This window comes from Fragaria vesca, linkage group LG5, assembly GCF_000184155.1.
Source record: "Fragaria vesca subsp. vesca linkage group LG5, FraVesHawaii_1.0, whole genome shotgun sequence".
Lineage (NCBI taxonomy): Eukaryota > Viridiplantae > Streptophyta > Magnoliopsida > Rosales > Rosaceae > Fragaria > Fragaria vesca.
In genome coordinates, this window is record NC_020495.1 from 22,700,583 (window position 1) to 22,721,688 (window position 21,106).

General features: G+C 37.5%; 4 protein-coding genes and 1 pseudogene across 4 annotated transcripts; 3 read left to right on the top strand and 2 right to left on the bottom strand.

Moving 5' to 3' along the window:
• LOC101295822 overlaps nucleotides 1-1,344 on the top strand; it is a 19,062-nt pseudogene extending 17,718 nt beyond the window's left edge.
• A 2,017-nt stretch (nucleotides 1,345-3,361) lies between these two features.
• Nucleotides 3,362-4,787, top strand: LOC101296112 (F-box/FBD/LRR-repeat protein At1g13570-like). The gene is made up of 2 exons (XM_004301676.1): nucleotides 3,362-4,132; nucleotides 4,506-4,787. Exons 1-2 carry the CDS (start codon nucleotides 3,362-3,364, stop codon nucleotides 4,785-4,787), a joined length of 1,053 nt encoding a protein of 350 aa, XP_004301724.1.
• A 1,255-nt stretch (nucleotides 4,788-6,042) lies between these two features.
• On the bottom strand, nucleotides 6,043-7,948 carry LOC101296392 (putative F-box/FBD/LRR-repeat protein At4g03220-like). The gene is made up of 3 exons (XM_004301677.1): nucleotides 6,941-7,948; nucleotides 6,647-6,826; nucleotides 6,043-6,360 (listed from the first exon to the last, which is right to left on the bottom strand). The coding sequence occupies exons 1-3, from the start codon at nucleotides 7,946-7,948 to the stop codon at nucleotides 6,043-6,045; spliced, it is 1,506 nt and encodes a 501-aa protein (XP_004301725.1).
• Nucleotides 7,949-8,529: 581 nt separating this feature from the next.
• LOC101306725 (U3 small nucleolar RNA-associated protein 18 homolog) lies at nucleotides 8,530-11,417 on the top strand. The gene is made up of 2 exons (XM_004300267.1): nucleotides 8,530-8,568; nucleotides 9,397-11,417. The coding sequence occupies exon 2, from the start codon at nucleotides 9,423-9,425 to the stop codon at nucleotides 11,103-11,105; it is 1,683 nt and encodes a 560-aa protein (XP_004300315.1). The 5' UTR covers nucleotides 8,530-8,568; nucleotides 9,397-9,422; the 3' UTR covers nucleotides 11,106-11,417.
• A 925-nt stretch (nucleotides 11,418-12,342) lies between these two features.
• LOC101307017 (calcineurin B-like protein 9-like) lies at nucleotides 12,343-16,555 on the bottom strand. Its single transcript, XM_004300268.1, has 9 exons — nucleotides 16,298-16,555; nucleotides 15,479-15,622; nucleotides 14,663-14,745; nucleotides 14,448-14,507; nucleotides 13,968-14,076; nucleotides 13,842-13,894; nucleotides 13,016-13,096; nucleotides 12,594-12,706; nucleotides 12,343-12,480 (listed from the first exon to the last, which is right to left on the bottom strand). The coding sequence occupies exons 2-9, from the start codon at nucleotides 15,558-15,560 to the stop codon at nucleotides 12,417-12,419; spliced, it is 645 nt and encodes a 214-aa protein (XP_004300316.1). The 5' UTR covers nucleotides 15,561-15,622; nucleotides 16,298-16,555; the 3' UTR covers nucleotides 12,343-12,416.
• Nucleotides 16,556-21,106: the final 4,551 nt, after the last annotated feature.

The window sequence follows — 21,106 nt, forward strand, 5'->3', positions numbered from 1 at the left end:
CGGCCTCCCTCTCTTGTTCGGCTGCTCTTCTCATTGAAATAGGTTATGAACCTATTGTCACGTCCATCCCCAATCCAACTAGGATTAGGGGTCCTAATTAAGCCCAATTATCTCATTTTCTTTGTTTGACTTCAAAACACCTAAAAACAAATAAAGTTAATTAAAAATAGGAAAACATCACAAAATAAATAAGTAATAAGAATAATTAGCATGATAAAAGTCGCACAAATATGCGACTATTATTTTTCAAGTTAAAAGTAACTGTTGACTAGTAAAAGTAAGGTCACCCTAACTTTGCTTCTATGTCATGTCATTAGCACAGACAACTTATCATTAACTTGATGCAGCTTTCGAATCTGGCAAGTGTTTTGTTTCTTGGCGTCTTCCTCTCCATCATTCTCACTAGTGTGATTGAGTTGCAGTGGAGTGGTATCCAAGACTTGTGGCGTAATGAGCAGTTCTGGGTCATAGGTGGTGTTTCAGCTCATCTCTTTGCTGTTTTCCAAGTTCTTCTTAAGATGTTAGATGGTGTGGATACCAACTTCACGGTCACGGCTAAAGCAGCCGAGGATGCAGAGTTCGGAGAGCTTTATATGATCAATGGACTACACTTCTGATTCCCTCAACTACACTCATTTGTGAACATGGTTGGTGTTGTTGCTGGATTTTCTGATGCACTAAACAAGGGTTATGAAGCTTGGGGGCCACTATTTGGCAAGGGTTTCTTTGCCTTCTGGGTGATTCTTTATCTGTATCCATTCCTCAAAGGTCTCATGGGACGCCAAAACAGGACTCCAACCATTGTTGTTATGTGGTCAATTCTGTTGGCCTCTGTCTTCTCTCTTGTTTGGGTCAGGATAAATCCATTCGTGAGCAGAAATGATAACTCATCCCTTGCTTCTGGCTGCACTTCCATCGACTGTTAAGACAAAGTTTTCCATAGTTTTGGATTCCTTATAGTTTGTTGGTTGAACAGATGCCAGAGGTGCAAAGGAGATTCGAACTCAAGTCTTGGCAATGATGATAAATGCTCTGTCACTAAACCTACAACTCCCTACGAACTCGTTATATTTTAAATGCACATGTTCATTTTGCTGTGGAGCTACCACATTGGGTAGACAAGGAAGATCATTCGCAGAAGCTTGTGGCGTACGAGCTGCCCGTGTGACAAAGAATAAAGACCTCAAAACAGCAATCCAGAAAATGTTGGATACTCCTGGTCCATACTTGTTGGATGTCATAGTACCCCATCAAGAGCATGTGTTGCCTATGATCCCAAGTGCTGGTGCCTTTAAAGATGTGATAACTGAGGGCGATGGAGGAAGAAGTTACCGAGTTCCTTGAGTAATCTATCCTTGCGTTCTGTTTAATGATCAAGTAGGTGTGTTTTTGTGTTGTATAATAATGTTCTATACTTCATGTCTGTGTTATCAAGTTATGATCAAATTGTGCTGTATATATCCTCAGCTATTGCTTATTTAGTCATAATCACAATGACTAACCCAATCCAAAGTGAGCATCTTCAATGCAGAGTAGTCAAAATATATAACATGATGTTGACACAAAATTTAGGACGAAAGCCATTGATAGGTGGGAAGAATCACAAGACTAGGGTCTCTTGATAATATTTCCTAAAAAAGAGTCCTCAACCAAATTACAAGAACGAATGCAACCTATGTATGTAAAACCCGATGGTAACTTTTACCGATTTACATCATTATCATTCAAATCTCTTTCCTTAAACACACAGCAATTGGCAGAAGATACCTTCTTCAATTTGTTTACCGTCCCTATAATATAGGCGGTTTTTATATATCTCATTTTTGGTCTTCCCGCTGCAACCCTAAAACTCTTGCCGCTGCTTCTTCTTCACCGAATTGTTTTCGACTTCGCCGCAGAGAGCTCTGAGATTTGGGTAACCCAATATCCTAACTTCTTTTTTTTTTTTTGACAAAGGAAAGAACTTTCATTAAACAAGGAAATTTCAAAGTACTCAACTTTCAGTTAGTTTCAACTTTCAAGTACTCTATTAAATATCCTAAGTTTCTAGTAGTACTCAATTTTATGTTACAGTTTCGTTTGTTGGTATTCAGATAGTTTTGGAATGCGTTCATTTTCATTGAAGGAGAAAGCTTCCAACTTTAGCACATTTTATGGTACCCATTAGGGTTATTAGCACATAATGCTCTTTTGCATCTTTGTAATTTTGCTAATTTTTTATTTTTACTTTTTGGACTGTCTGAAAGTGAATTTGATTCCACAATTTCCATGACTTACAATTTTGTTGTTGGTGGTGTATATGTCTTAAGGGCTTATTGATGCGCCGAGGCGTTTGATCAGATGAGATGAATCAATTTTAAGTAACCACATACTAAATTTGTTATTTTTTGTAGGGTTTTTATTTTTCATTAATTCTGAATTGTGTTGGTATTCCATTGATGTGGAATGAAATCAATTTCATTTGAAGGTGAAAACAATTAGAGTTGTCTGCACTGTTGTACATAATCCCTTTTCAATTCTTATTTTTGTTTCTTGCGCTCTGATATTGGATATCGGTTCAAAATATAGCTAGACTGATAATTTCTATCTACTGCATTTTTTTTTGTTGTTTAAGAGTTACATTCTGGTCTATATACAGACTTATAAAATGTCAAATCTATATACCGGTCATAAGCATATAGAGATTAATGGCAGATATATCATGTATTTTAGTATCTACATTAGTTTTGTATGCATGTCATCAATCCTTGTAGGTATAATTTTATGTTACAAAATAAAAGCGAAGGCAAGAATTATGGAGCATAAGAATAAGTCATTGGCAACTGCAACTTCTCAAGCTCAAGGAGCTTGTGCTGACTCCATGGTAGACAGATTGAGTAGTGTTCCATGCGAAGTTGTTAGTGGTAACTTATAAAATGTATAGTGGTTAAGATTGAGGGTTTAAACTCAAGTTAGTGGTGTCTGTAGCGTTTAGGGTTTAAGGCTCCTAGGTTGAGGGGATATTGGTAATCATCTTAGGAATTATGATATACGAAGGTGAAGGGATTCGGGTAAAGCATTATTCTTCTGTTGAGATAAACATTTCAAACAAACCCAATCTAGGGCGTAAAACATTGTAGATTAAATGAACGATTTTCTTGAAACTAAACATCGGTATTCATTAACCAGGTAACCAAACTTTGGAAAGTGAAGAAAAACCAGTGTTTAAAGAATGCATGCATATGATACTCATAGATTTCTGAAAGTCTTATGAATGTGTGGATCGTGCTAAAGTACCAACAATTTTATATATTTGCTCCACAGAGTAAGAAGGGTTTCCGAGTATATTTCAAACACCATGTTGTCCTGTTCTTCACTGAAGATGGAGCTGGATGAACTTAGCAACTTAACTAGCGAGGTTATAGACCAAATCTTATACAAAATACCGATTAAGGAGGCTGTTAGAACTTGTGTTTTATCAAGTGTGTGGAGGTATAAATGGGCTACGCTCTCACATCTTGTGTTTGATGAACGGTGTGACTCGACTCTAGACCACTCCGCCTTTGTCAACATTGTTGATCGGATACTCTTACTTCACATTGGTCCCATTCACAAGTTCAAGCTTTCTCATCAAGAACTTGCAGCCACAAGTGATATCGATCGATGGATTCTTCATCTGTCAAGACACTCAATCAAAGAATTCATTCTAGATGTGTTGAAAGGAAGCCCCTACAAAATCCCTTCGTGTTTGTTTTCCTGTCAAGACATTATTCACCTAGAGTTATCAACTTGTTTGCTAGAACCCCCGCCCGCTTTTAAAGGCTTTAGGAGTTTGAAGAGGCTTGATATGCAATATGTTACCCTGACGCAAGATGTGTTGATTCTTTGTTGTCCTTTGCTTGAAACATTGACCCTAATGAACTGGAAGGGTTTCACCCTTTTGAAGATTGATGCACCAAACCTTCGATTCCTCTCGGTTGATGGTGATTTTGAGGAGGTTATCCTTAAAAATACCTCAAATCTTGTTGATGTCACCATTTGTTTGTACTTCGATGATGAAGGACGCTTTCTTAGGAGCTCTAGTAATTTGCTCAATTTTTTTGCTCACCTGCCTCAAATTCAAAGTCTCAGATTGAGGAACTGCTTTCTTGAGGTAACTGACTGTTTGGTTTATACTTGTATTTGATCACATTCCTTATGTCTTTAATATTTGGCACTTTTAATCTGCAGTATTTGGCTGTTGGTGCCTTGCCAACAAATCAGCTTCCAATACCATGTCTGTTTCTGAAGTTTCTTTGTATACATATTTGGTTGGGTAGTCTGGAGGAGATTTTAACAGTTCTATGCCTTATGAGAAGCTCACCTGCACTAGAAGAATTAGAACTTTGAGGTTAGTGTTTACTTTTTAGTCTAATCTAATATCTCAAGTACTGTCTCGTACACTCGACCTGCTCTACTTTTAAGTTAGCCAGACAGCATTTCTGTTAGACGTTAAAGATTCTAATGCTCTATATGAACCTTTGCAGTTCATCCAAGATGATGATTATCCTGTTGCGTTAGAAGTCAACTCTTGGTTAGATCACAACTGGAGTGATCAATTCTCACAACTGCGGCTTTTTCATATAGTCGACTTCAGTGGTGTCATGGCTGAACTAGAGCTTATCAGATTTGTACTCTTAAGTTCACCCATACTTGAGTCAATGACTGTAAAACCTTGTTCTGACAATGATTCTACGGAACTGTTGAAAAAGTTGCTTCGGTTCAAGCGTGCCTCGGTGGATGCAGAGATAATCTACTTGGATCCATGATTGTTCAAGGAAACTTTGCAGCGAAGAGATATACGAGGAGTATGGATCATTGTATCTGCAGAAATAAATGTTGGCTTGTAGTTGGGTATATATCTTCCAGCGTTATGATGCATGTCTAGTTGATTATCTGAACATTAATCTCACATGATAAGAAACCTTTGCAATTATGAATTATCAATTTTGAGACGAGTTTTGAGAGGATTAACGTCCTGATATTAACACATTAACAGATTGTCACTTACAGACAGGCCTTGCTGCATTTACGTAGGCTCAAAGTATGACTGTTCCTAGCACTGGATTATGTTTTTTAACATAATCGCCATCAGTTTCTTGCATTCGATACTTTAGGATGAATGGTTATGTAGGGTGAAAATTCACATATTACTTGTGAACAAAGCAGTCGTATACGAAAATGCAGCTTTCCTGAGGTGACTGTGATTTAGTGGCCTGAGAAAGGCGAGTTGGAGTACGTGATCAGTGCCGAGCTGCTTTGCAATGTGCAATCTGGTCCCATGGTAGGGATTCATGATGAGTTCTCATAAATTCATGGTCAGTGGTCACTGATGCGAAGTCATTTACTTGCATAGCTAGTATAGTCCATAAGCAGTAACCCAAGAGTTGTGAAAACAATGGTATGTTGCTCATTTTGCATGATAATGTAAGAAATGGTTCGGGACCTGATTTCATCGTCATGAAATTTCACAACTCGATCAATTGGCCTACAATGCAAGAAGGATGAAAGTTGTATGTCGCTTTACTAAGATCGTGTATAGAATAACACAATGAAATAGGGTTGGATTTCCCATCATGCGATGCAGAGATATCCTCAATTCAAACAATATGCTTCCATTGCTCAGATCTCTATATTCCTCTTCCATTGTTCACACCATGCTTTCTTTTCTCAAACTAGGAAGCATCAAGCACCTGATACAAAAATGTAGGTAAAGCTAAAGCATACATGTTAACACAAAATAACTATCCATTCAATTTCTCAATACAACTCGAAGAATGGCTGTGACGCATCGTCCTTTCATTTTTTGCTGTTCATGATCTTGCAGCAATGTTCCACGGCTAGTCGGCTACAAGGTAACTTAAACACTGGAATGGATACCTCACATTTTGCATTTTATGGTACTTGATTTAAGTTCAAAAGGATTTGAAACATAAAATACAATTCCCGCTCCATTGATAAAAATACTGAAAACGAAATACAAGTTTAGGTTTCCTCGCTACATTCCCATCAAAAACTAAAAGATCACCAATACCAGCGATATAGCTGACGATAATACATATCACCCATTGCTTCATCGTCATCCACTTCTCTTTCCTTAAAGATAACAGTTGCAGAGGAAACTTTCTTGCTTTTGTTTACCTTCTCTATAATATACAACTGCCGACGTCGTAAATAATATATGACCATTTTCTTCAATTTCGGAGCATGCTCAAGAATATATATTGCTAACTCCAAGGCATTAGTAGGATAACCAGTGGAGAGTGATATTGATACCTCCTCAAGCTGATGAATACAATCCAGATTTTGGGATTTCCAGTATTTCTTTTTAAAACCACATGCCTGAGAGGAAAGAAGCAAAGGAGTTAAAAAATAATAATATTTGTTCAGATACCAGGAAATAAGTTGAAGAACAGAAATACAGGAAATGTTATTCCCATAACTGCACTGCCTACTGGGTTATGATGGATAATCTACTGATACAATGCTCCCGATATAGTAACGTAAGCTCCATATACTATGGACAATTATTTCAAATTTTTTATAAATCAATAATGCTTCATAATCTAACATGACATTGGTATACAGTGTGTTGTGTGACAGAGGAGGGAGGCAAGGGTTCACTTACTTTTGGTTTAGCAACGTTCAAGGAAGGGTAAGAATTGATGTACAAAGTCTTCAAATTAGGCATTCCTCTCAGAAGAGAGACCATTGCAGGGACTAGGTCATCACTCAAGCTTTTAACATGCATACCCAAGTAAGTAGTACCATCTAATGGGGCATGCAAGGAACCTTCCCTGAGCAATACCTGCAATATCACAAAGATTAAGGTAACAACAGACGAAATATGAGCACCCAAAATCCTGTTAAGAGAAACCGGATTTTGTACAAAAAAGGTCACTGAAAGGTGATGTATCTTTACCTTAATGGTCTCCCCGCTCAGAACAAGTGATTTAGCCTTATAGAAACTGCAAAGAACCTCAATTGCATTGTCAAAGTCATAGTCAGATCTCTGACACTTCAGAAAGATTTGAGCTTTTTCTAAACACATAAATTTCCCCAAATTTTGGTAATCCAACAAATCCCCAATCCATTTCAAATACTTGAGATTTGGGGCATAAACATTTAACGATCTGGTAATACTGCTATTAGCTTCAGTTTCCCACTTTATATTTACCTCAGCAAGTTTCTCACCTGAGATGCTAAAATAGCAGGGCTCACAATTATAGGTATATGACAACGTAAATGATTCCAAAGACGAGCTTTCAATGGTGAAACTTCCCACATGAACATCTTTTAACAATAATTCCTTAATGCATTTGCATGAACACGAGATCCATTTTCCGAAGCCATCATCCATAGTAACAGTTGTCAACTTCAAGTATTGAAGATTATTGGGACAAGCAAAGGATGGTGCTTTAATAATTGTCTCTGTGTTGATCAACAGTGACCTCAAAGATTCACAGCAATAAATGCAAGATGGCAATTGAAGTGTTGCCCCATCTTTTCTATTCAACCTCAACTGAAGATCAAGCACTTCAACATTGCACCTCACTGCAATAAGGATCCAGGTCATCATTCGGAAACTCTCTTCTGAAGTTCCTGCAGAAAAATCCCATTGAATTGAAAAGCTCTTTATCTTATCACCCCTGCGACAAATCATGTACCTATCACAGCAATTCAAAAAGTTCAACTGCCGCTGCCTGTTTCCAAACAAAGACGATAACTTCAATGATGGATTTGATAGATAATACTCTCTGCATCTTTTGGACAGGCTGCCCACGCAAGTGAGATCTTTAAAACTGACCAATGAAAGAATACGGTGAGCAACTTTGCATGGAACACTACTCAATCTGTCTACCATGGAGACAGCACAAGCTCCTTGAGCTTCAGAAGTTGCAGTTGCCAATGACTTATTCTTATGCTCCATAATTCTCGGTTTCACTTTGTTCTTCTAATAGAATATCACACCTGCAAGTATTGACAATATGTAAATGCTAAAACACGTAATATATCTACCATTTAATCTCTACATGCTTCTACTCTGATTATAGAAACTATCAGTCTAGCTAGCTGTTGACCCAAAATCCAATATCAGAGAGCAATGAACAAATTTCTATGCAAACAGCCCTAATTGCTTTCACTCCCAAATGAAATTGATTTCATTTCACAACAATTGAATACCAACACAATTCAAAATTCATGAAAATAATAACCCTAAAAACTAAATTAGTATGTGGGTCTTACCTAAAATTGATTCATCTCATCTGATCCAAAGCCTCGGCGCACTCAATAAGCCTTGGAGGATTTCCCAACAACTGCCCAGAGTTTAGGGTTTTCTACGGCGGGAAAATCAGAATTGAGATCTTCTTTCTTCCAAAATTTCCCTCTGTTTTTAAATATATAGTAATAAGTTTGGGCCTAAGAGACATGAGCCCATTAAAAAGGCCCAGACCCATTACTAAACCCCCTAAAACCCTTCTTAACCCCCTCTCTCCAACCCTGAAACCTGAAACCTTTCTTCTTCTGCGGCGGATTTGCTCACAAGAGGTATGTTCTTACTGATCCAACTGTTTGTTGATTTCGTAAAATTTTGTTGGGTTGGGATAAAGCTTGGTGCTTTGCACATATTGCTCGCTTGTTGCTATTTTTCTCTATTAAATATGGCTTTTTGTGTTGTTTGCTGGATTGATTAACTTCTTTTGAGTTAGATGAATGAGGTTAAGTATGAGTTTGGATTGATGGGTTGAGTTCAGAAATGATGGAGACTGGAAACAAGTGTGGGGTGTTCATGGTGATGAGGGCTTCAGGGTTTTATCAGTTTATGCAATTGAAATTTTCGAGGGCTCCTTTTGAATTTGATTGGGCATTGTTCTTTAGCGGCATGAGTGGTTTTTGTTCTATATTTGGAGTTTCGGAGTGTGAATGATGTTATGTACTAAGCTACTGATAATCTAGTTTGTAGCTCAGGAGATGACATTTCAGATTCTTTTTCTGATCTTCGAGATAAAATGATTGTTTAGATGGGGCTATGGAGGCTCCTTTATTTGCCTCTCTTGACCCACCTAATTTTCATACACTTCTGAATAGAATTAGTTTTTAATGAATGAAGAATTACTCAACCGATGCACCTATATATGGTGTATAAGTGTGTGTTTGTTTTTTTTTGGTCATGTGTGCTTAGAACTTGAGTTGATTTCTAAAGTTGATAAATGATTGTAGTCTGGGATTTGTACTTATCTATTGTAAGATTTTCAGAGTTGGTTATTCGATGCAAGCAAAGTTCATTGATTGTATGCTTTTATTTCTGCATACTTTTGAGATCTATATTGTGTTTTTTTGTATGTTACCTGAGTTTTACTAATTTTGGTTTTGCAGAATCAAAGACATTAGTCTTGTGAAAGATGAGTTTAATATCACAAAATATTCCCAGCCACAAGACTAAAAGATTGGAGGTTTATGAGCCTTCATTTCTGCAAGGGAATGAAGATAGCACGGATGGAAAAGAATCTCATTTAGAGATCATGAGGATGACACAGAGAAAGAAAGCACGTAAAGGAGAGGATGAGACGGTGGCAGTTGAGCAAGAAAAGGAAATGAAGAAGCTGGAGAACTTTTTGTTTGGATCAATTTATTCCCCAGTTGAGTTTGGGAAGGAGGATGAGGAAGAAGCTGTAGACGAGGTCGGTAAAGGCTCTGCTTTATTCTTTGTTGACCGTTCTGCAACTATTGTGCAACCTGGTGATGAATATGATGCAGAATTATCAGAAGAGGATATGAAGCAAAGGAAACCTGTGTGGATGGATGAGGAAGAGGAAAAGGCCAACATTAATATTTCTAAGGTTAATAGATTGAGGAAGCTGAGAAAGGAAGAGGATGAAAGTTTCATTTCTGGTTCTGAGTATGTTTTACGATTAAGAGCTCAACATGCTAAGCTGAATCCAGGTACAGAATGGTCTCAACTTGATTCACAAATGAGGAACAATAGATACTCTGATGATGAATCCTCTGATGAAGAGAATGGCTTAGTAGTGCCACGTGGTTACAAGGAGATTGGAGCTGCCGATGATCTCCTTCGTACAAATGAGGATCTTGTTGTGAAGAGCAGCGGAAAGTTACTGCCTGGACTTCTTGAATATTCAACACTTGTGGATGCAAATGCAGAGGAACCTTGTAATGGCCCAATAAATTCGGTGCAATTTCATAGAAATGCTCAGTTGCTTCTTGCTGCTGGATTGGATCGAAGGCTTAGATTTTTTCAGATTGATGGCAAACGAAATACTAAGATAGAAAGCATTTTCATTGAAGACTGTCCCATACGGAAGGCAGCTTTTGTGCCTGATGGGTCTCAGGTTATTATAGCTGGAAGGAGGAAGTTCTTTTATAGTTTTGATTTAGTGAAGGCAAAAGTTGATAAAATAGGTCCCCTAGTTGGTAGAGAAGAGAAAAGCTTGGAAGTTTTTGAGGTTTCCCCTGATTCTAGTACGATCGCATTCGTGGGAAATGAAGGTTATATCTTATTGGTTTCCACTAAAACAAAGGAATTGATTGGGACACTCAAGATGAATGGAACAGTTCGCTCTTTAGCTTTTTCTAATGATGGGAATCAACTATTGAGCTCTGGTGGAGATGGACAGGTTTACCACTGGGATCTGAGAACAGGGGCCTGCTTCCACAAAATGGTTGATGAAGGGTGTATCAATGGTACATCCCTTTGTACATCTCCAAATGGATCCTTGTTTGCTGCTGGTTCAGACAGTGGGATTGTTAATATTTATAACAGAGATGAGGTTTTAGGAGGCAAAAGAAAACCGATCAAGACTATAGAGAATCTTACAACCAAAGTAGATTTTATGAAGTTCAATAGTGATGCTCAAATATTAGCTATTTGTTCAAGCATGAAGAAGAACAGCTTGAAGTTGGTTCATGTTCCATCATATACTGTATTTTCCAACTGGCCACCCCAAAGGCAGGTCTTACACTATCCCCGCTGTTTGGATTTTAGTCCTGGTGGAGGTTTCATGGCTGTGGGCAATGCTGCGGGAAAAGTATTATTATACAAGTTGCATCACTACCATCACGCATAGAACAAAGGTTATGAACTCACCAAACAAGACGCTGTTGTATTATTGAAGTTTTGGTTGCTAGCTTTCCTGACAGTTCCATATTTAAGGTGGTCTGGAAAGACAGTTCAGTTTGTGATTCAATATGATAGTTGCGAGCATTGTGATTGTTTCCTGTTACAAAAAACTTATGCTGTTTTGACCTCCAATCTTTTTTGGCTTAATGTTGTATCAAAATTGACATTAAAATTGTTTGGCAAGGTTTACAGATTCCGTGTAATTACTTTTCATTGAAATACCTTTTTTCTTTATTTTCTTATAGAATATCGTTGACTTATACGTAGGAGGTGGTGATGATCGTATCCATAATCCATCTATGGTTCGAGTGTTATGCTATCAATGTGGTTCTGGCCATGCCATAATTTGGTTTTTGAGCTGGTTGATGCGAATGAAGAAAACCAATTTTTACCACTGGCAAACTTTGTTGCCAGGACAGCCTTCTAGTTTATGTACGATGACCCTTGGCTTCCACACCCTGCTTGGTTCCGTGCTCTGACAGTCGATGGAATTTGATGACCCATTCTGGTTCATGGAATGAGAATTTGCCAATATGCAAGTTCCCCTATGCTTCAAGTGCCGCCAATATGCAAGTTCCCCTATGCTTCACGAGACTGGCGAGCAGAAGAGGTTTTGGAGATTCTCTCTTAAAATTTTTATGAGCTGGAAATAGAATGGATTTGTCACCTCAATGACATTTGCAGGAGTTGGAGATTGTAGGAAGTATCGTGTTGAAATGCAGTTCCCCAAACATGTTAAAAACTGGTTTCTTGCAGGAGCTGCAACTGCAATTTCTGCAAATGCTGGCATTTTGTAAAGTTTGAAACGAGGGCGGAACGTGGGCGGAACGCGGAATGTCATTTCCTACTCATGCCGAGTTTTTGACATCCACCCATGCATTCTTTGCGAACATGACATACAAAAAGGTGGTGTGTTTGCTAGTAAAGATCGCCGTTTATGGTGGTGGATGGCCAGAATTTTTTTCAGACTGTTTAGCAAAGAAAATCGTATTTGCACCATGCCACCATAAGAAAAAAAATAAATAAATAAATTGCAACCACAAAAATTGGGCAAATTTCCATCATCTGGAAGGTGCTCTATAATCAACCAAAGATAGCTACTACAACTTCAGCAACTTTCTCTATAAAGCTTACCTCATGCACCAATGTTAAATACCTAAGACTTCTTTTCTTTCTTTTTTTTGTGACTTGTTGGTTTCGGAAAAACTACAAGCACCTGACAAAGGAACTCTACCTGCATAATCTAAGCTATTCTGTCTCACGTAGCAATCTCATCAACCTCAGAATTAAATACAAAACTTGGAAATGTGGTGGTAATATCCCTGCAATCAATTCAGATGGAGCATGAGAATTTCATAAACTCTGAAAATTTAATTCAAAGAATATTAAAGAAAAAGTGGCTCTTCCTTTTCAAATAAAAAAAAAAGACTCGTACCTAAGGTAGGGGAGGGTCATGATCTTTAACAATGATGGATTCTTTGAAACGAAATTGTTCCACTCAGATAAGTCTATTTTCCCATCTTGGTTGACATCAGCTTCAGTGAAAGTCTGTCCACATAATTAAGAATTAGATCTCTGATCAATATAAGATGTTAAATGTTAGTAGATAAATTGATGAAAATACATATGATGAAACATTCAACTTGTATATCACCCCTAAAATCACTTACAAGTCAGTAGACCAAAATGCAGCTAAATAGCTACACAGTGTATCTGTTTAGTTAATCCCAATGAGATTAAAACTTCTAAACTCATTTTAATGTGAAAAGTTTCAGTGGAGCACTTAATGATCTTCACAAGACAAATGTGCACATGTTTATCCCTCACAGGCTGAGCACAATAATAATGACAACTCACCTTATCAAGAATTAACTCGATGGTGTCATCTGCCAGTTTCATTTCAGATTCGCAAAGAAGTGCAATTAACATTTGCTTGACCTGTCAAATTCAGACACAAAAAGGGATTAGCAAGGAGGTGTAACATTTCCAAAATGACAGAGCTTAATTCCAATGAGAGAGCTTCATAACAATAGGTGCCGCCCTAGTAGTGAAGTAGTGAAACAAAAACACCTAATAAAATAATAAATATGCACAGAATACCTCCTAAATTCATAAGCAGCCAAAAGATCTATACATAACGAAATGCTCAAGACCTATAAATGCTTACAGAGTCTATGACTATGTGTCTAGGGAGGGGGGCTGTAACTTTCTTTTGCTTTCAATCTCCAACAGTATTGTCTTTTAGCCTAAGAGAATTATGCTCGTAATTTCAAAGAGTACCAAATGTAAACTTGCTAGATACTATATATTCAATGTCTTTTTCTTGCGAATTCAGACCCGTTATGGTTTCATTTGGTCAATCGCCTGAAGAGAGCAATACAGAGGGTGAAGTATAGGATATAAATGTGAAGTATCAGAACATAATAGCATAATGGTTTAATCACTCTTTAAATCTTATATAAGGTTTACGACATGAAACTAAATTTTCTGTGACACATGCTACTTATGCCAAGTTCATGAAAGAAACTGTCACAGCCACATTCCAGAGATGACATAATATTTATCACCCCTAAAAGTTCTGATTGGCTTCACATATGTTATGTCATCTGGACATAACCCCATGAACTCATGAAGTAGTCAGAGCGGAAAAGAAAAGGGAAAGGAAGAGATGAACATGCAATACCTCTTGGCGCTCAATAAAGCCCGTGCTATCCAAATCATAGAGCTTAAATGAAACTGCAAAATGATAGGAACCGTTAGACCAATGTTACAGCAAAAACTACTCTCATTATGTATCCTTTTCACTTACAATCAATCTTGTCTTCTTGAGGAGCATTGGGATGGAAGACAGTCAGTGATCTAACAAAGTCACTGAAATCAATGACACCCTTCTTCTTCACATCAAACAGATCAAATATCTGCATGTCAAGTCAGTTCAAAAACAAAAATCAAAACTGTACCCAAACGAAACACTTCGAAAAAATAACATGATAAAGTACCCTCAATTATACAAAATCACATCACCCAAAAATTAAGGAGCTGCATCTATTTACAGTATATAATACTGCTGGATTTTAAGATAATACTGTTCGATCCATAAATCTATGTACTGAATCAAATATCAGTCATTTGGCACGTTATTTTATTTTGGACAAAGAGAAAATAACAAAGTTACAAGAAATTAAATCTGAACATGTTATGGGTAATTTTTCTTACTTTTTTATTTCTACATATGTATCTGCACTCTATTACTATTTACAGCAGTATGAAACAACAAGATATTGCATACCCGATTTGCAAACAAATTCTCTTTCTTTCTATTCTTGAAAATGGCTAACTGGAACTCTTCCTGCATATTCAACAAGATCACTCAATTTCATATTCACTAATAGATAATTGCATTGACATGTACATATGTAAATATAGCAGTATCCACATATATATAGATGTGTGTGCTAATTTTGAAACAGAATGTAAAAATTTGTAAGTAAGTACCCAGCATACCTTATTTATCAACCCATCATCAACCACAGAACTGCTGATACTCTTATATAGCTCAAAGAGTGCTTCAACTTCACTAACAGTAACTGAGCAATTGACACACAAGACAAAACCGTTAAAAACAGTGTGAGGGTAAGTGCGAGGTAGATAAAATGAGCAGTTTCACATACTAAAATTTACGGTAAGAAAGATAAATGAGATGGAAAACGTTATCTAGATAGTGTTGATTTCCTAACCAAGAGTTTAAGCTACCAGACGGGCACAATTTATATCTTTCAACCTTTCAAACAACTGTAGTCAAATGCCTAGATTACGCTTTGAGGCCAGAGTTGAACATGGATTAGCATTATGTCATTCCTACAAGCGATCGCCCATCCAGGATTGGAAGAAGTGCACGTTGGCTTTGAAGCAGCTGCATGGTACTGGCATTTTGTAGACGTGTTTTTGCTTTATTTGCAGGATTTCACTATTGGGTGGGAAAAATCTTTGGTCGGACATACCCCTTTTCAAGATGCCTTGGTGGTGAAATGGTAGACACGCGAGACTCAAAATCGAGTCTATCACCCATCCAAGATTGATTGAAGATAAGAAACTAAAAGCTTCATCATAAGAAGACTTCCTACAGTTCTATATATTCTTTTAACCTTCATTGTTAACCAAGAGATTTGAATCAATGTTGATTGGATGGGACAGATACCATATCCATAATTACAAGATAATAAAAAAAATAAAAAAATAAAAAATAAAAAGTGTATAGAGCATGATGACCATATCCCAAAAACCAACCATGAGTGGAATAGTTAACAGTAAACATCTTACATGCTGTTTGTGAAGCGAGGGAGACAGGATCCTCGTGTCCTGGAAACTGCCGCCGCTTCCCTTTAGAACTAAAGCACCCCATTTAGAACATTTACTCAGAACCCAAGGCCAGCTAAGCCCTCCCCTCCCCAGGCCTTAGGCTTCCTGTGTACCCAAATCAAAACAAAAACATTCATTTAGTGAAGAAGATACCAGCAAATCTGAACTAAAGCTTAGCACTTGCTACAAATCAAAGCCATTTCAAACTTGCATCCAGAAACCCAAATTCATTCAGCATCATATTATTAGTAGATACCCAAATTCATAGCTCTAAAACAAAGTAACAAATCAAATGCAACTGATCAAGGACTCAATCAAAACGGTCATCGAACATATCAGAAAACCAAAACAACAATTACAAATTTCTTAACTTTTGGCAAAACAGAAGGGAGAATAAAAGAAAGTTGGAATCTTTTTGAACTTCCACATAAAAAGGATCCAGATTTCCAAGCACCCAATTCAATTTCTTCAAACTTTAAAAGACCATGATCAAAGAAACAAATTAAGGAGCTCAAATAAAAACAAACCAAACAATCAAACAGAGCCCATTACATTTTCTTCTCTCTTCTTTTGAATCCAATTTCTCAGCAACCACAGCTCACAACCATCCACCACAAACCCAATAAGAATCACATCAAACCAAAACCCAGATCAAATCAAACCCCACAAAAATTCACCAAAAACAAACCTTAAACGACCAGAACTAGCACATCCACCGAAGACAACCTAAACAACAACAATTGTAATGTCCGGAAACAATGTAAGAAAAGGTAAACTTACCCGACCAAGAATTTGGCCGGAAAATTTCAACAGGCGGCCAATTCAGGCGGTGACGAAAATGCAACAGAAACAGAGACGAGGAAAGAAACAGGTAGAGAAGTGAGTCCTGAGGCTGAGAGATTCGGTTTTGGTTTAATGGGTTGGGAAAAGAACAGAATTGGTTGACGGCTGGGGTTGAGTTGGTTTAGGGAGAATTTCACGGTGATTTGTCTAAAAACTGCCGACTTGTGATTTGTGAAGTTGGAAACGAGAACCAACGATGAAACAAATAGGAGAGCGCTGGTATATGAGAGGAGGAAGGCAGTCCAGTGCACGTGAGTTGCGGCGCGTGATGGACACGTGGAATTTTGGGGACTTTTTCGGGTCAGGAATCCCGAATATTCCAAAGATGAAAATCTAATCAGTGATAATACTTAATAACTATGGCTTAAATGCTGACAGATCTAAAAAACTAGAAATTACACTGTTTTTAGAGGAGTTTTTAATCCTCCTTCACCTACCTTAGCAGCAATTTCCACGCTCGGCTCAAACTAATCTCAGCACAAGAGTTACTCAAGTGTCTTCGCAAAATCATTAACTGACAAGCATTTGTTAACTCTTTGTTTGTTAAAATTAACTTTAATAAATCAGCCGTAAGTGACTTTTATAATTCGAGATGTCAATGAAAGACCAATTTTTGCAGCCACAAGTTGCATAGGAAGAGATTCAGTCCCAACTGTTGAGGTTGTGGCTAAAGACAGCTTAATCAAAGAAGGAGAATGACCTCACCAATATTGCAGTTGAGAGAGATTTCAGGTTTGTGATGAATGTAGTGGATGACAGTTTTGAACCATCTTGGAGATTGATTATACCAGTGCAAGACATCATAAGTTTAGATACTAATTTTGATTCTATTACTTTTAAGTATGTGTTTCGAAAGATAATTTTGTTGTTGATGTCATTGATAACCTTGAACATTGTAATACCCCAGAAATTTGATATTAGTTGCTAATATTATTTGGGAATTTTTGAGTTAGAAGTTAGTGTGTTTGAGGTTCGAAGGAAGAGCGGAAGTGTTCGGATGCGTAATTTACCCGAAAGGGTTTCTTTTTCATTCAGGGTCATAGAGTTGACTTTTTATTCGTTGGGTTTCTTGAGAAACTTTCTTCACGAAAGTTGTAGAGCATGACGATACGAGTTCGTAGACACGTGGCACGCGTAGAACGGACTTCGTATGAGAAAGTTATGGTCAGCAGAAGTTGTGGCTTTTCGGGAATATTTAGGTTAAATAGGAAAATTTCGTTTTGGGTCCTCATAATTTTCAGAACCCATTTTCTTCCCCTTTCTTCTCCCTCCCCGACCCCGAGAGAACCCAAGCTCCCCAGTCGACCCGACCCGGACCCGGTTGACCCGACCCGGATTTTCCGGCCAACTCCGGCCGACCCAGGCGACGGCACCGGTCGGAGTCGCTTCTCCTCGGCGGCGCAGTCTTCCCTGTGTTGGTGGATGAGGATGACCCGAGCTGATTTGTGCAAGCCGAGTGCCACAGTGAGGGCTGGCGACCCGGTTTGCAACCCGATCGGTTTCCTTCCTCCGGCGACGGCGACGCGGCTTGGAACCGGTTGGGATAGGAAGTGTTAGGCGTCCTCGTTCGATCCTTGGTGGTCTTGAAGCTTGACTTGCGGTGTAGAGGTACGGTGGTGGATTCCAACCTTCCGACGAGTTTTCCGGCGTGCTCCGACCGAATTGGCGGATACCTCAGGTATAAAAGGTGCTCCCCTCTTTTCAATCTACAAGTTTTGTGTTGGGAGTCTACCCTAATTCGAAAGTTTCGTGGTGGCGCGTGGGGCCCACTCGTCGCCGCCTGTGGTGGCGCGTGGCGGCGCGTCTGGCAGGATGTGTAGGTTTAGTTGCAAGGGCTAGCTAGTTCTTGTTGTTGTGAGCACGTTGATATATTATAAGACTAGGTTGAGATCTTGTAATGCTTAATGTTGGAGTTGTTTTGGATGTGGTGTTATGATTTTGTGATTTTCAAAAGTATGAGCCGTTTTTGACAGTTGTAGGAGGTTTAGTTTTGGGTGATCGAGGACCTTGGGAGGTCTTGAAGGAGAGTTGCCCTCCTTTGGGCAAACCTTCGGATTTTAGTTTTGGGTTAAGAGGGCAAATGTTACTCTTAGTTTGTTTGGTTACTAAGGTTAATATTTGTGTTAATTAGGGTGACTTGTGGAGTTTGCTTTTGAACTAGACGCTTGCGTTTGTGCTTATGAAGACGCAGCGGGAGTTAAGGTGAGTAAAATCTCACTAAGGTCCACTTTGTGGCCTATTTATTTTGATGTTGGTTTTGATGGTGATAATTATTATGATGATGATTTTGATGATGATGATTGTGATGTTTATTTTAATGATGGATATGATGTTGGTTCTGATGGTGATAATTATTGCTAATTGTGAAGTTGTCCTTGAAAGAAAATGATTTTTGTTTTTTAAATATAAATGAGCTTGATCGTCAACGACTCATGGTAAGTGAAAACAAGTTTTCTGTTAATAATATAATCTTTCAAAAGGACTTCCGATCATGAGTAATAATTAGAGTCGGTAGAATTATTCTTGTTTTAAATATTTATATCCACGTGTTTATGTGTGAAAGACACGTTATGATAAGGTGATAATGTGATGTTGAATTGATGTTTAAATAGTCAAACCGGGTTCCAAACCTTTAATCGGGTGATTGGTTACGGTTATGATGATATTATTATTTTGTGATTTGATAAGTGTTATGATGGGAGAGTAATAGAATGTGTGCCTTCGTGGTGATTGTTGTGCATTAGATTAGGAGCCTTCGTGGTGGATTGGGAACCAAGTCTTAGTCGGGTGATTGGTTACGGTCAGTATAGAGCTCTAGTCTGTCTATCGGTACTTCATGGGGGATGACTAAGTGTTGACGAACCCATGAGTACGCGTTTGTCTAGTTACTTATGGGGGATGACTTTACGTTGGCGAACTCATAAGTAAGAGTAGAGAAATGATTGTGTGATGTTTTTATATAATGTCATTTAATTTCCTTGTTTCGAGTATTTCCTGAACTATGCTTGCCCGCATGAAATTCTCTAATTTTAATTGTGTGATTTTAATGGAATTCCTGAACTATACTTTTTGCAGGATTTCATTTATGATTTTGAATGATTGTGAATTATTATGTTTTCTTAATTTCTTCTTTTAATTTCTCTTGCTTGTAAGTGTTTTCCTGAATTTATTTTTAATGCATGAACTCTTGGCTTATGTGTTGTTAGGTTGAGTCTGTTGTTAGAGTTTTACTCATACGAGCTTTTAAAGCTTACCGAGTTTGTTTGTTTACAACCCGGTGCACCAATCCATGGTGTAGAGGTTGTTTTTGCAGGTCAAGATTAGCAGAGTTGAGGCTGCGGCAGTTAGACTTGTTCCTTGTGTTTACTTTCTAGATTTTTATGAGTATTGAGGGAGGTTTTACCTGTTTCAAATTATTCTTTCACAAGTTGTAAAACTAAAGTGTTGTAAAGTTTGTTTTTCTTTTAGTTATCATGCCTTGAATTTGGAATTTTTATTTATCTAAAATTCGTGACAAACATTCTTGTAACTCACCTTTTTATTGGAGTGATATGGTTCCTAATGAGGTTTCAAGAGCCTGGCTTACTCTATAACATTGTATATGTTGGTTTCCCTATAGGCTTAAATGCTTTGTTTGACCCTAGATATGGTTTCATGTGTATTGTAGTAGAGCTTACCTTAATTAGTTGTAACAAAAAAAAAAAACAGCTGTATAATGCTATATTTTTTTTCATGTTATATAAGGGGAAATTGAAAAGTTTGGTTCATGATTTTATGGGATTAGGTGCAAAATTCGATTGTTTTGTTGAGTTCGTATTTTCATTTTTTGCAATGCAGTTGGGATACGATACCATTGATATCAAATCAGGTTTTTAATGCAATGATATGAAATTAGTTGACCTCCTCCATAGAGGAAAATATAAAAGATTATTAGTTGACATTTCCCACTAGAGTAAGGATAACAAGAATTTGTAGGTATTGTTCTCTTCAAAGCATGGGTTGCCATATATATGTTTGGCAACAAAATTATAGATATCTTATAGGTCAAATTTCTCCTAACCATTGCACTTTTCCCCCATATGTCAATGGTTGGAGTAGAATACCTTATCCTAAGAAATTTTTCGTGGCAAATAATGAATCTCAAAGATAGACAAATGCATCAACTTGGTGATGTGTCTGAATGGTTTCATTTTGTTTGGTGTTATGATTTGATTGCTAGCTGCGACTTTATTCAATTATGCATGGTTGGTTCCCTCCCACCATTCTTCATTATCTTCCCCATCTCCTCGATTGACCTTATCAATTATTGGATTTTTTTTTGTAAGAATTGAAATAGGGAGTTGGGCGATTTGATCCCTCATTCGATCTCAATGTATCGATATTGTTCATGCATATAGTCGATCTACTAACTTGGCTTGACGTTATATAGTCTTATAAGTTGAGAATAGAACTATGAGTTTGAATTTTGGCATTGCGTAGTTATAAACATGGCCAGAGAGAAATGATAAGTACATTATGTCATGAGCTTCTAATGGTTCAATCTCGAGCTATAAATTTAAAAAAAAATTTAAGATACCGTAAGTAATGAAAGAGAATAATGTAAAAATAGGGTATGATTATGATGTGTTAATATTTCTCATGCGTCAATTTTTATTACAACTTAAATAACTAATTTTATTATTTTAAAGACATATTTATCATACATACATTAATACATTATAAAATTTTCCATAAAAAGAAAAAAAA

Bases quoted from the DNA above. Each gene is read 5' to 3' on its own strand.
- LOC101296112 (XM_004301676.1), top strand. From the start codon at position 3,362: ATGGAGCTGGATGAACTTAGCAACTTAACTAGCGAGGTTATAGACCAA. The intron at 4,133-4,505 runs GTAACTGACTGT...GAACCTTTGCAG, and splicing joins TGAGGAACTGCTTTCTTGAG to TTCATCCAAGATGATGATTA.
- LOC101296392 (XM_004301677.1), bottom strand. From the start codon at position 7,948: ATGGAGCATAAGAATAAGTCATTGGCAACTGCAACTTCTGAAGCTCAA. The intron at 6,827-6,940 runs GTAAAGATACAT...GTGATATTGCAG, and splicing joins TGAGCGGGGAGACCATTAAG to GTATTGCTCAGGGAAGGTTC. The intron at 6,361-6,646 runs GTAAGTGAACCC...CTTTCCTCTCAG, and splicing joins TGAACGTTGCTAAACCAAAA to GCATGTGGTTTTAAAAAGAA.
- LOC101306725 (XM_004300267.1), top strand. From the start codon at position 9,423: ATGAGTTTAATATCACAAAATATTCCCAGCCACAAGACTAAAAGATTG.
- LOC101307017 (XM_004300268.1), bottom strand. From the start codon at position 15,560: ATGGGGTGCTTTAGTTCTAAAGGGAAGCGGCGGCAGTTTCCAGGACAC. The intron at 14,508-14,662 runs GTATGCTGGGTA...TTGAATATGCAG, and splicing joins ATGATGGGTTGATAAATAAG to GAAGAGTTCCAGTTAGCCAT. The intron at 12,707-13,015 runs GTGAGTTGTCAT...TTATGTGGACAG, and splicing joins TCGAGTTAATTCTTGATAAG to ACTTTCACTGAAGCTGATGT.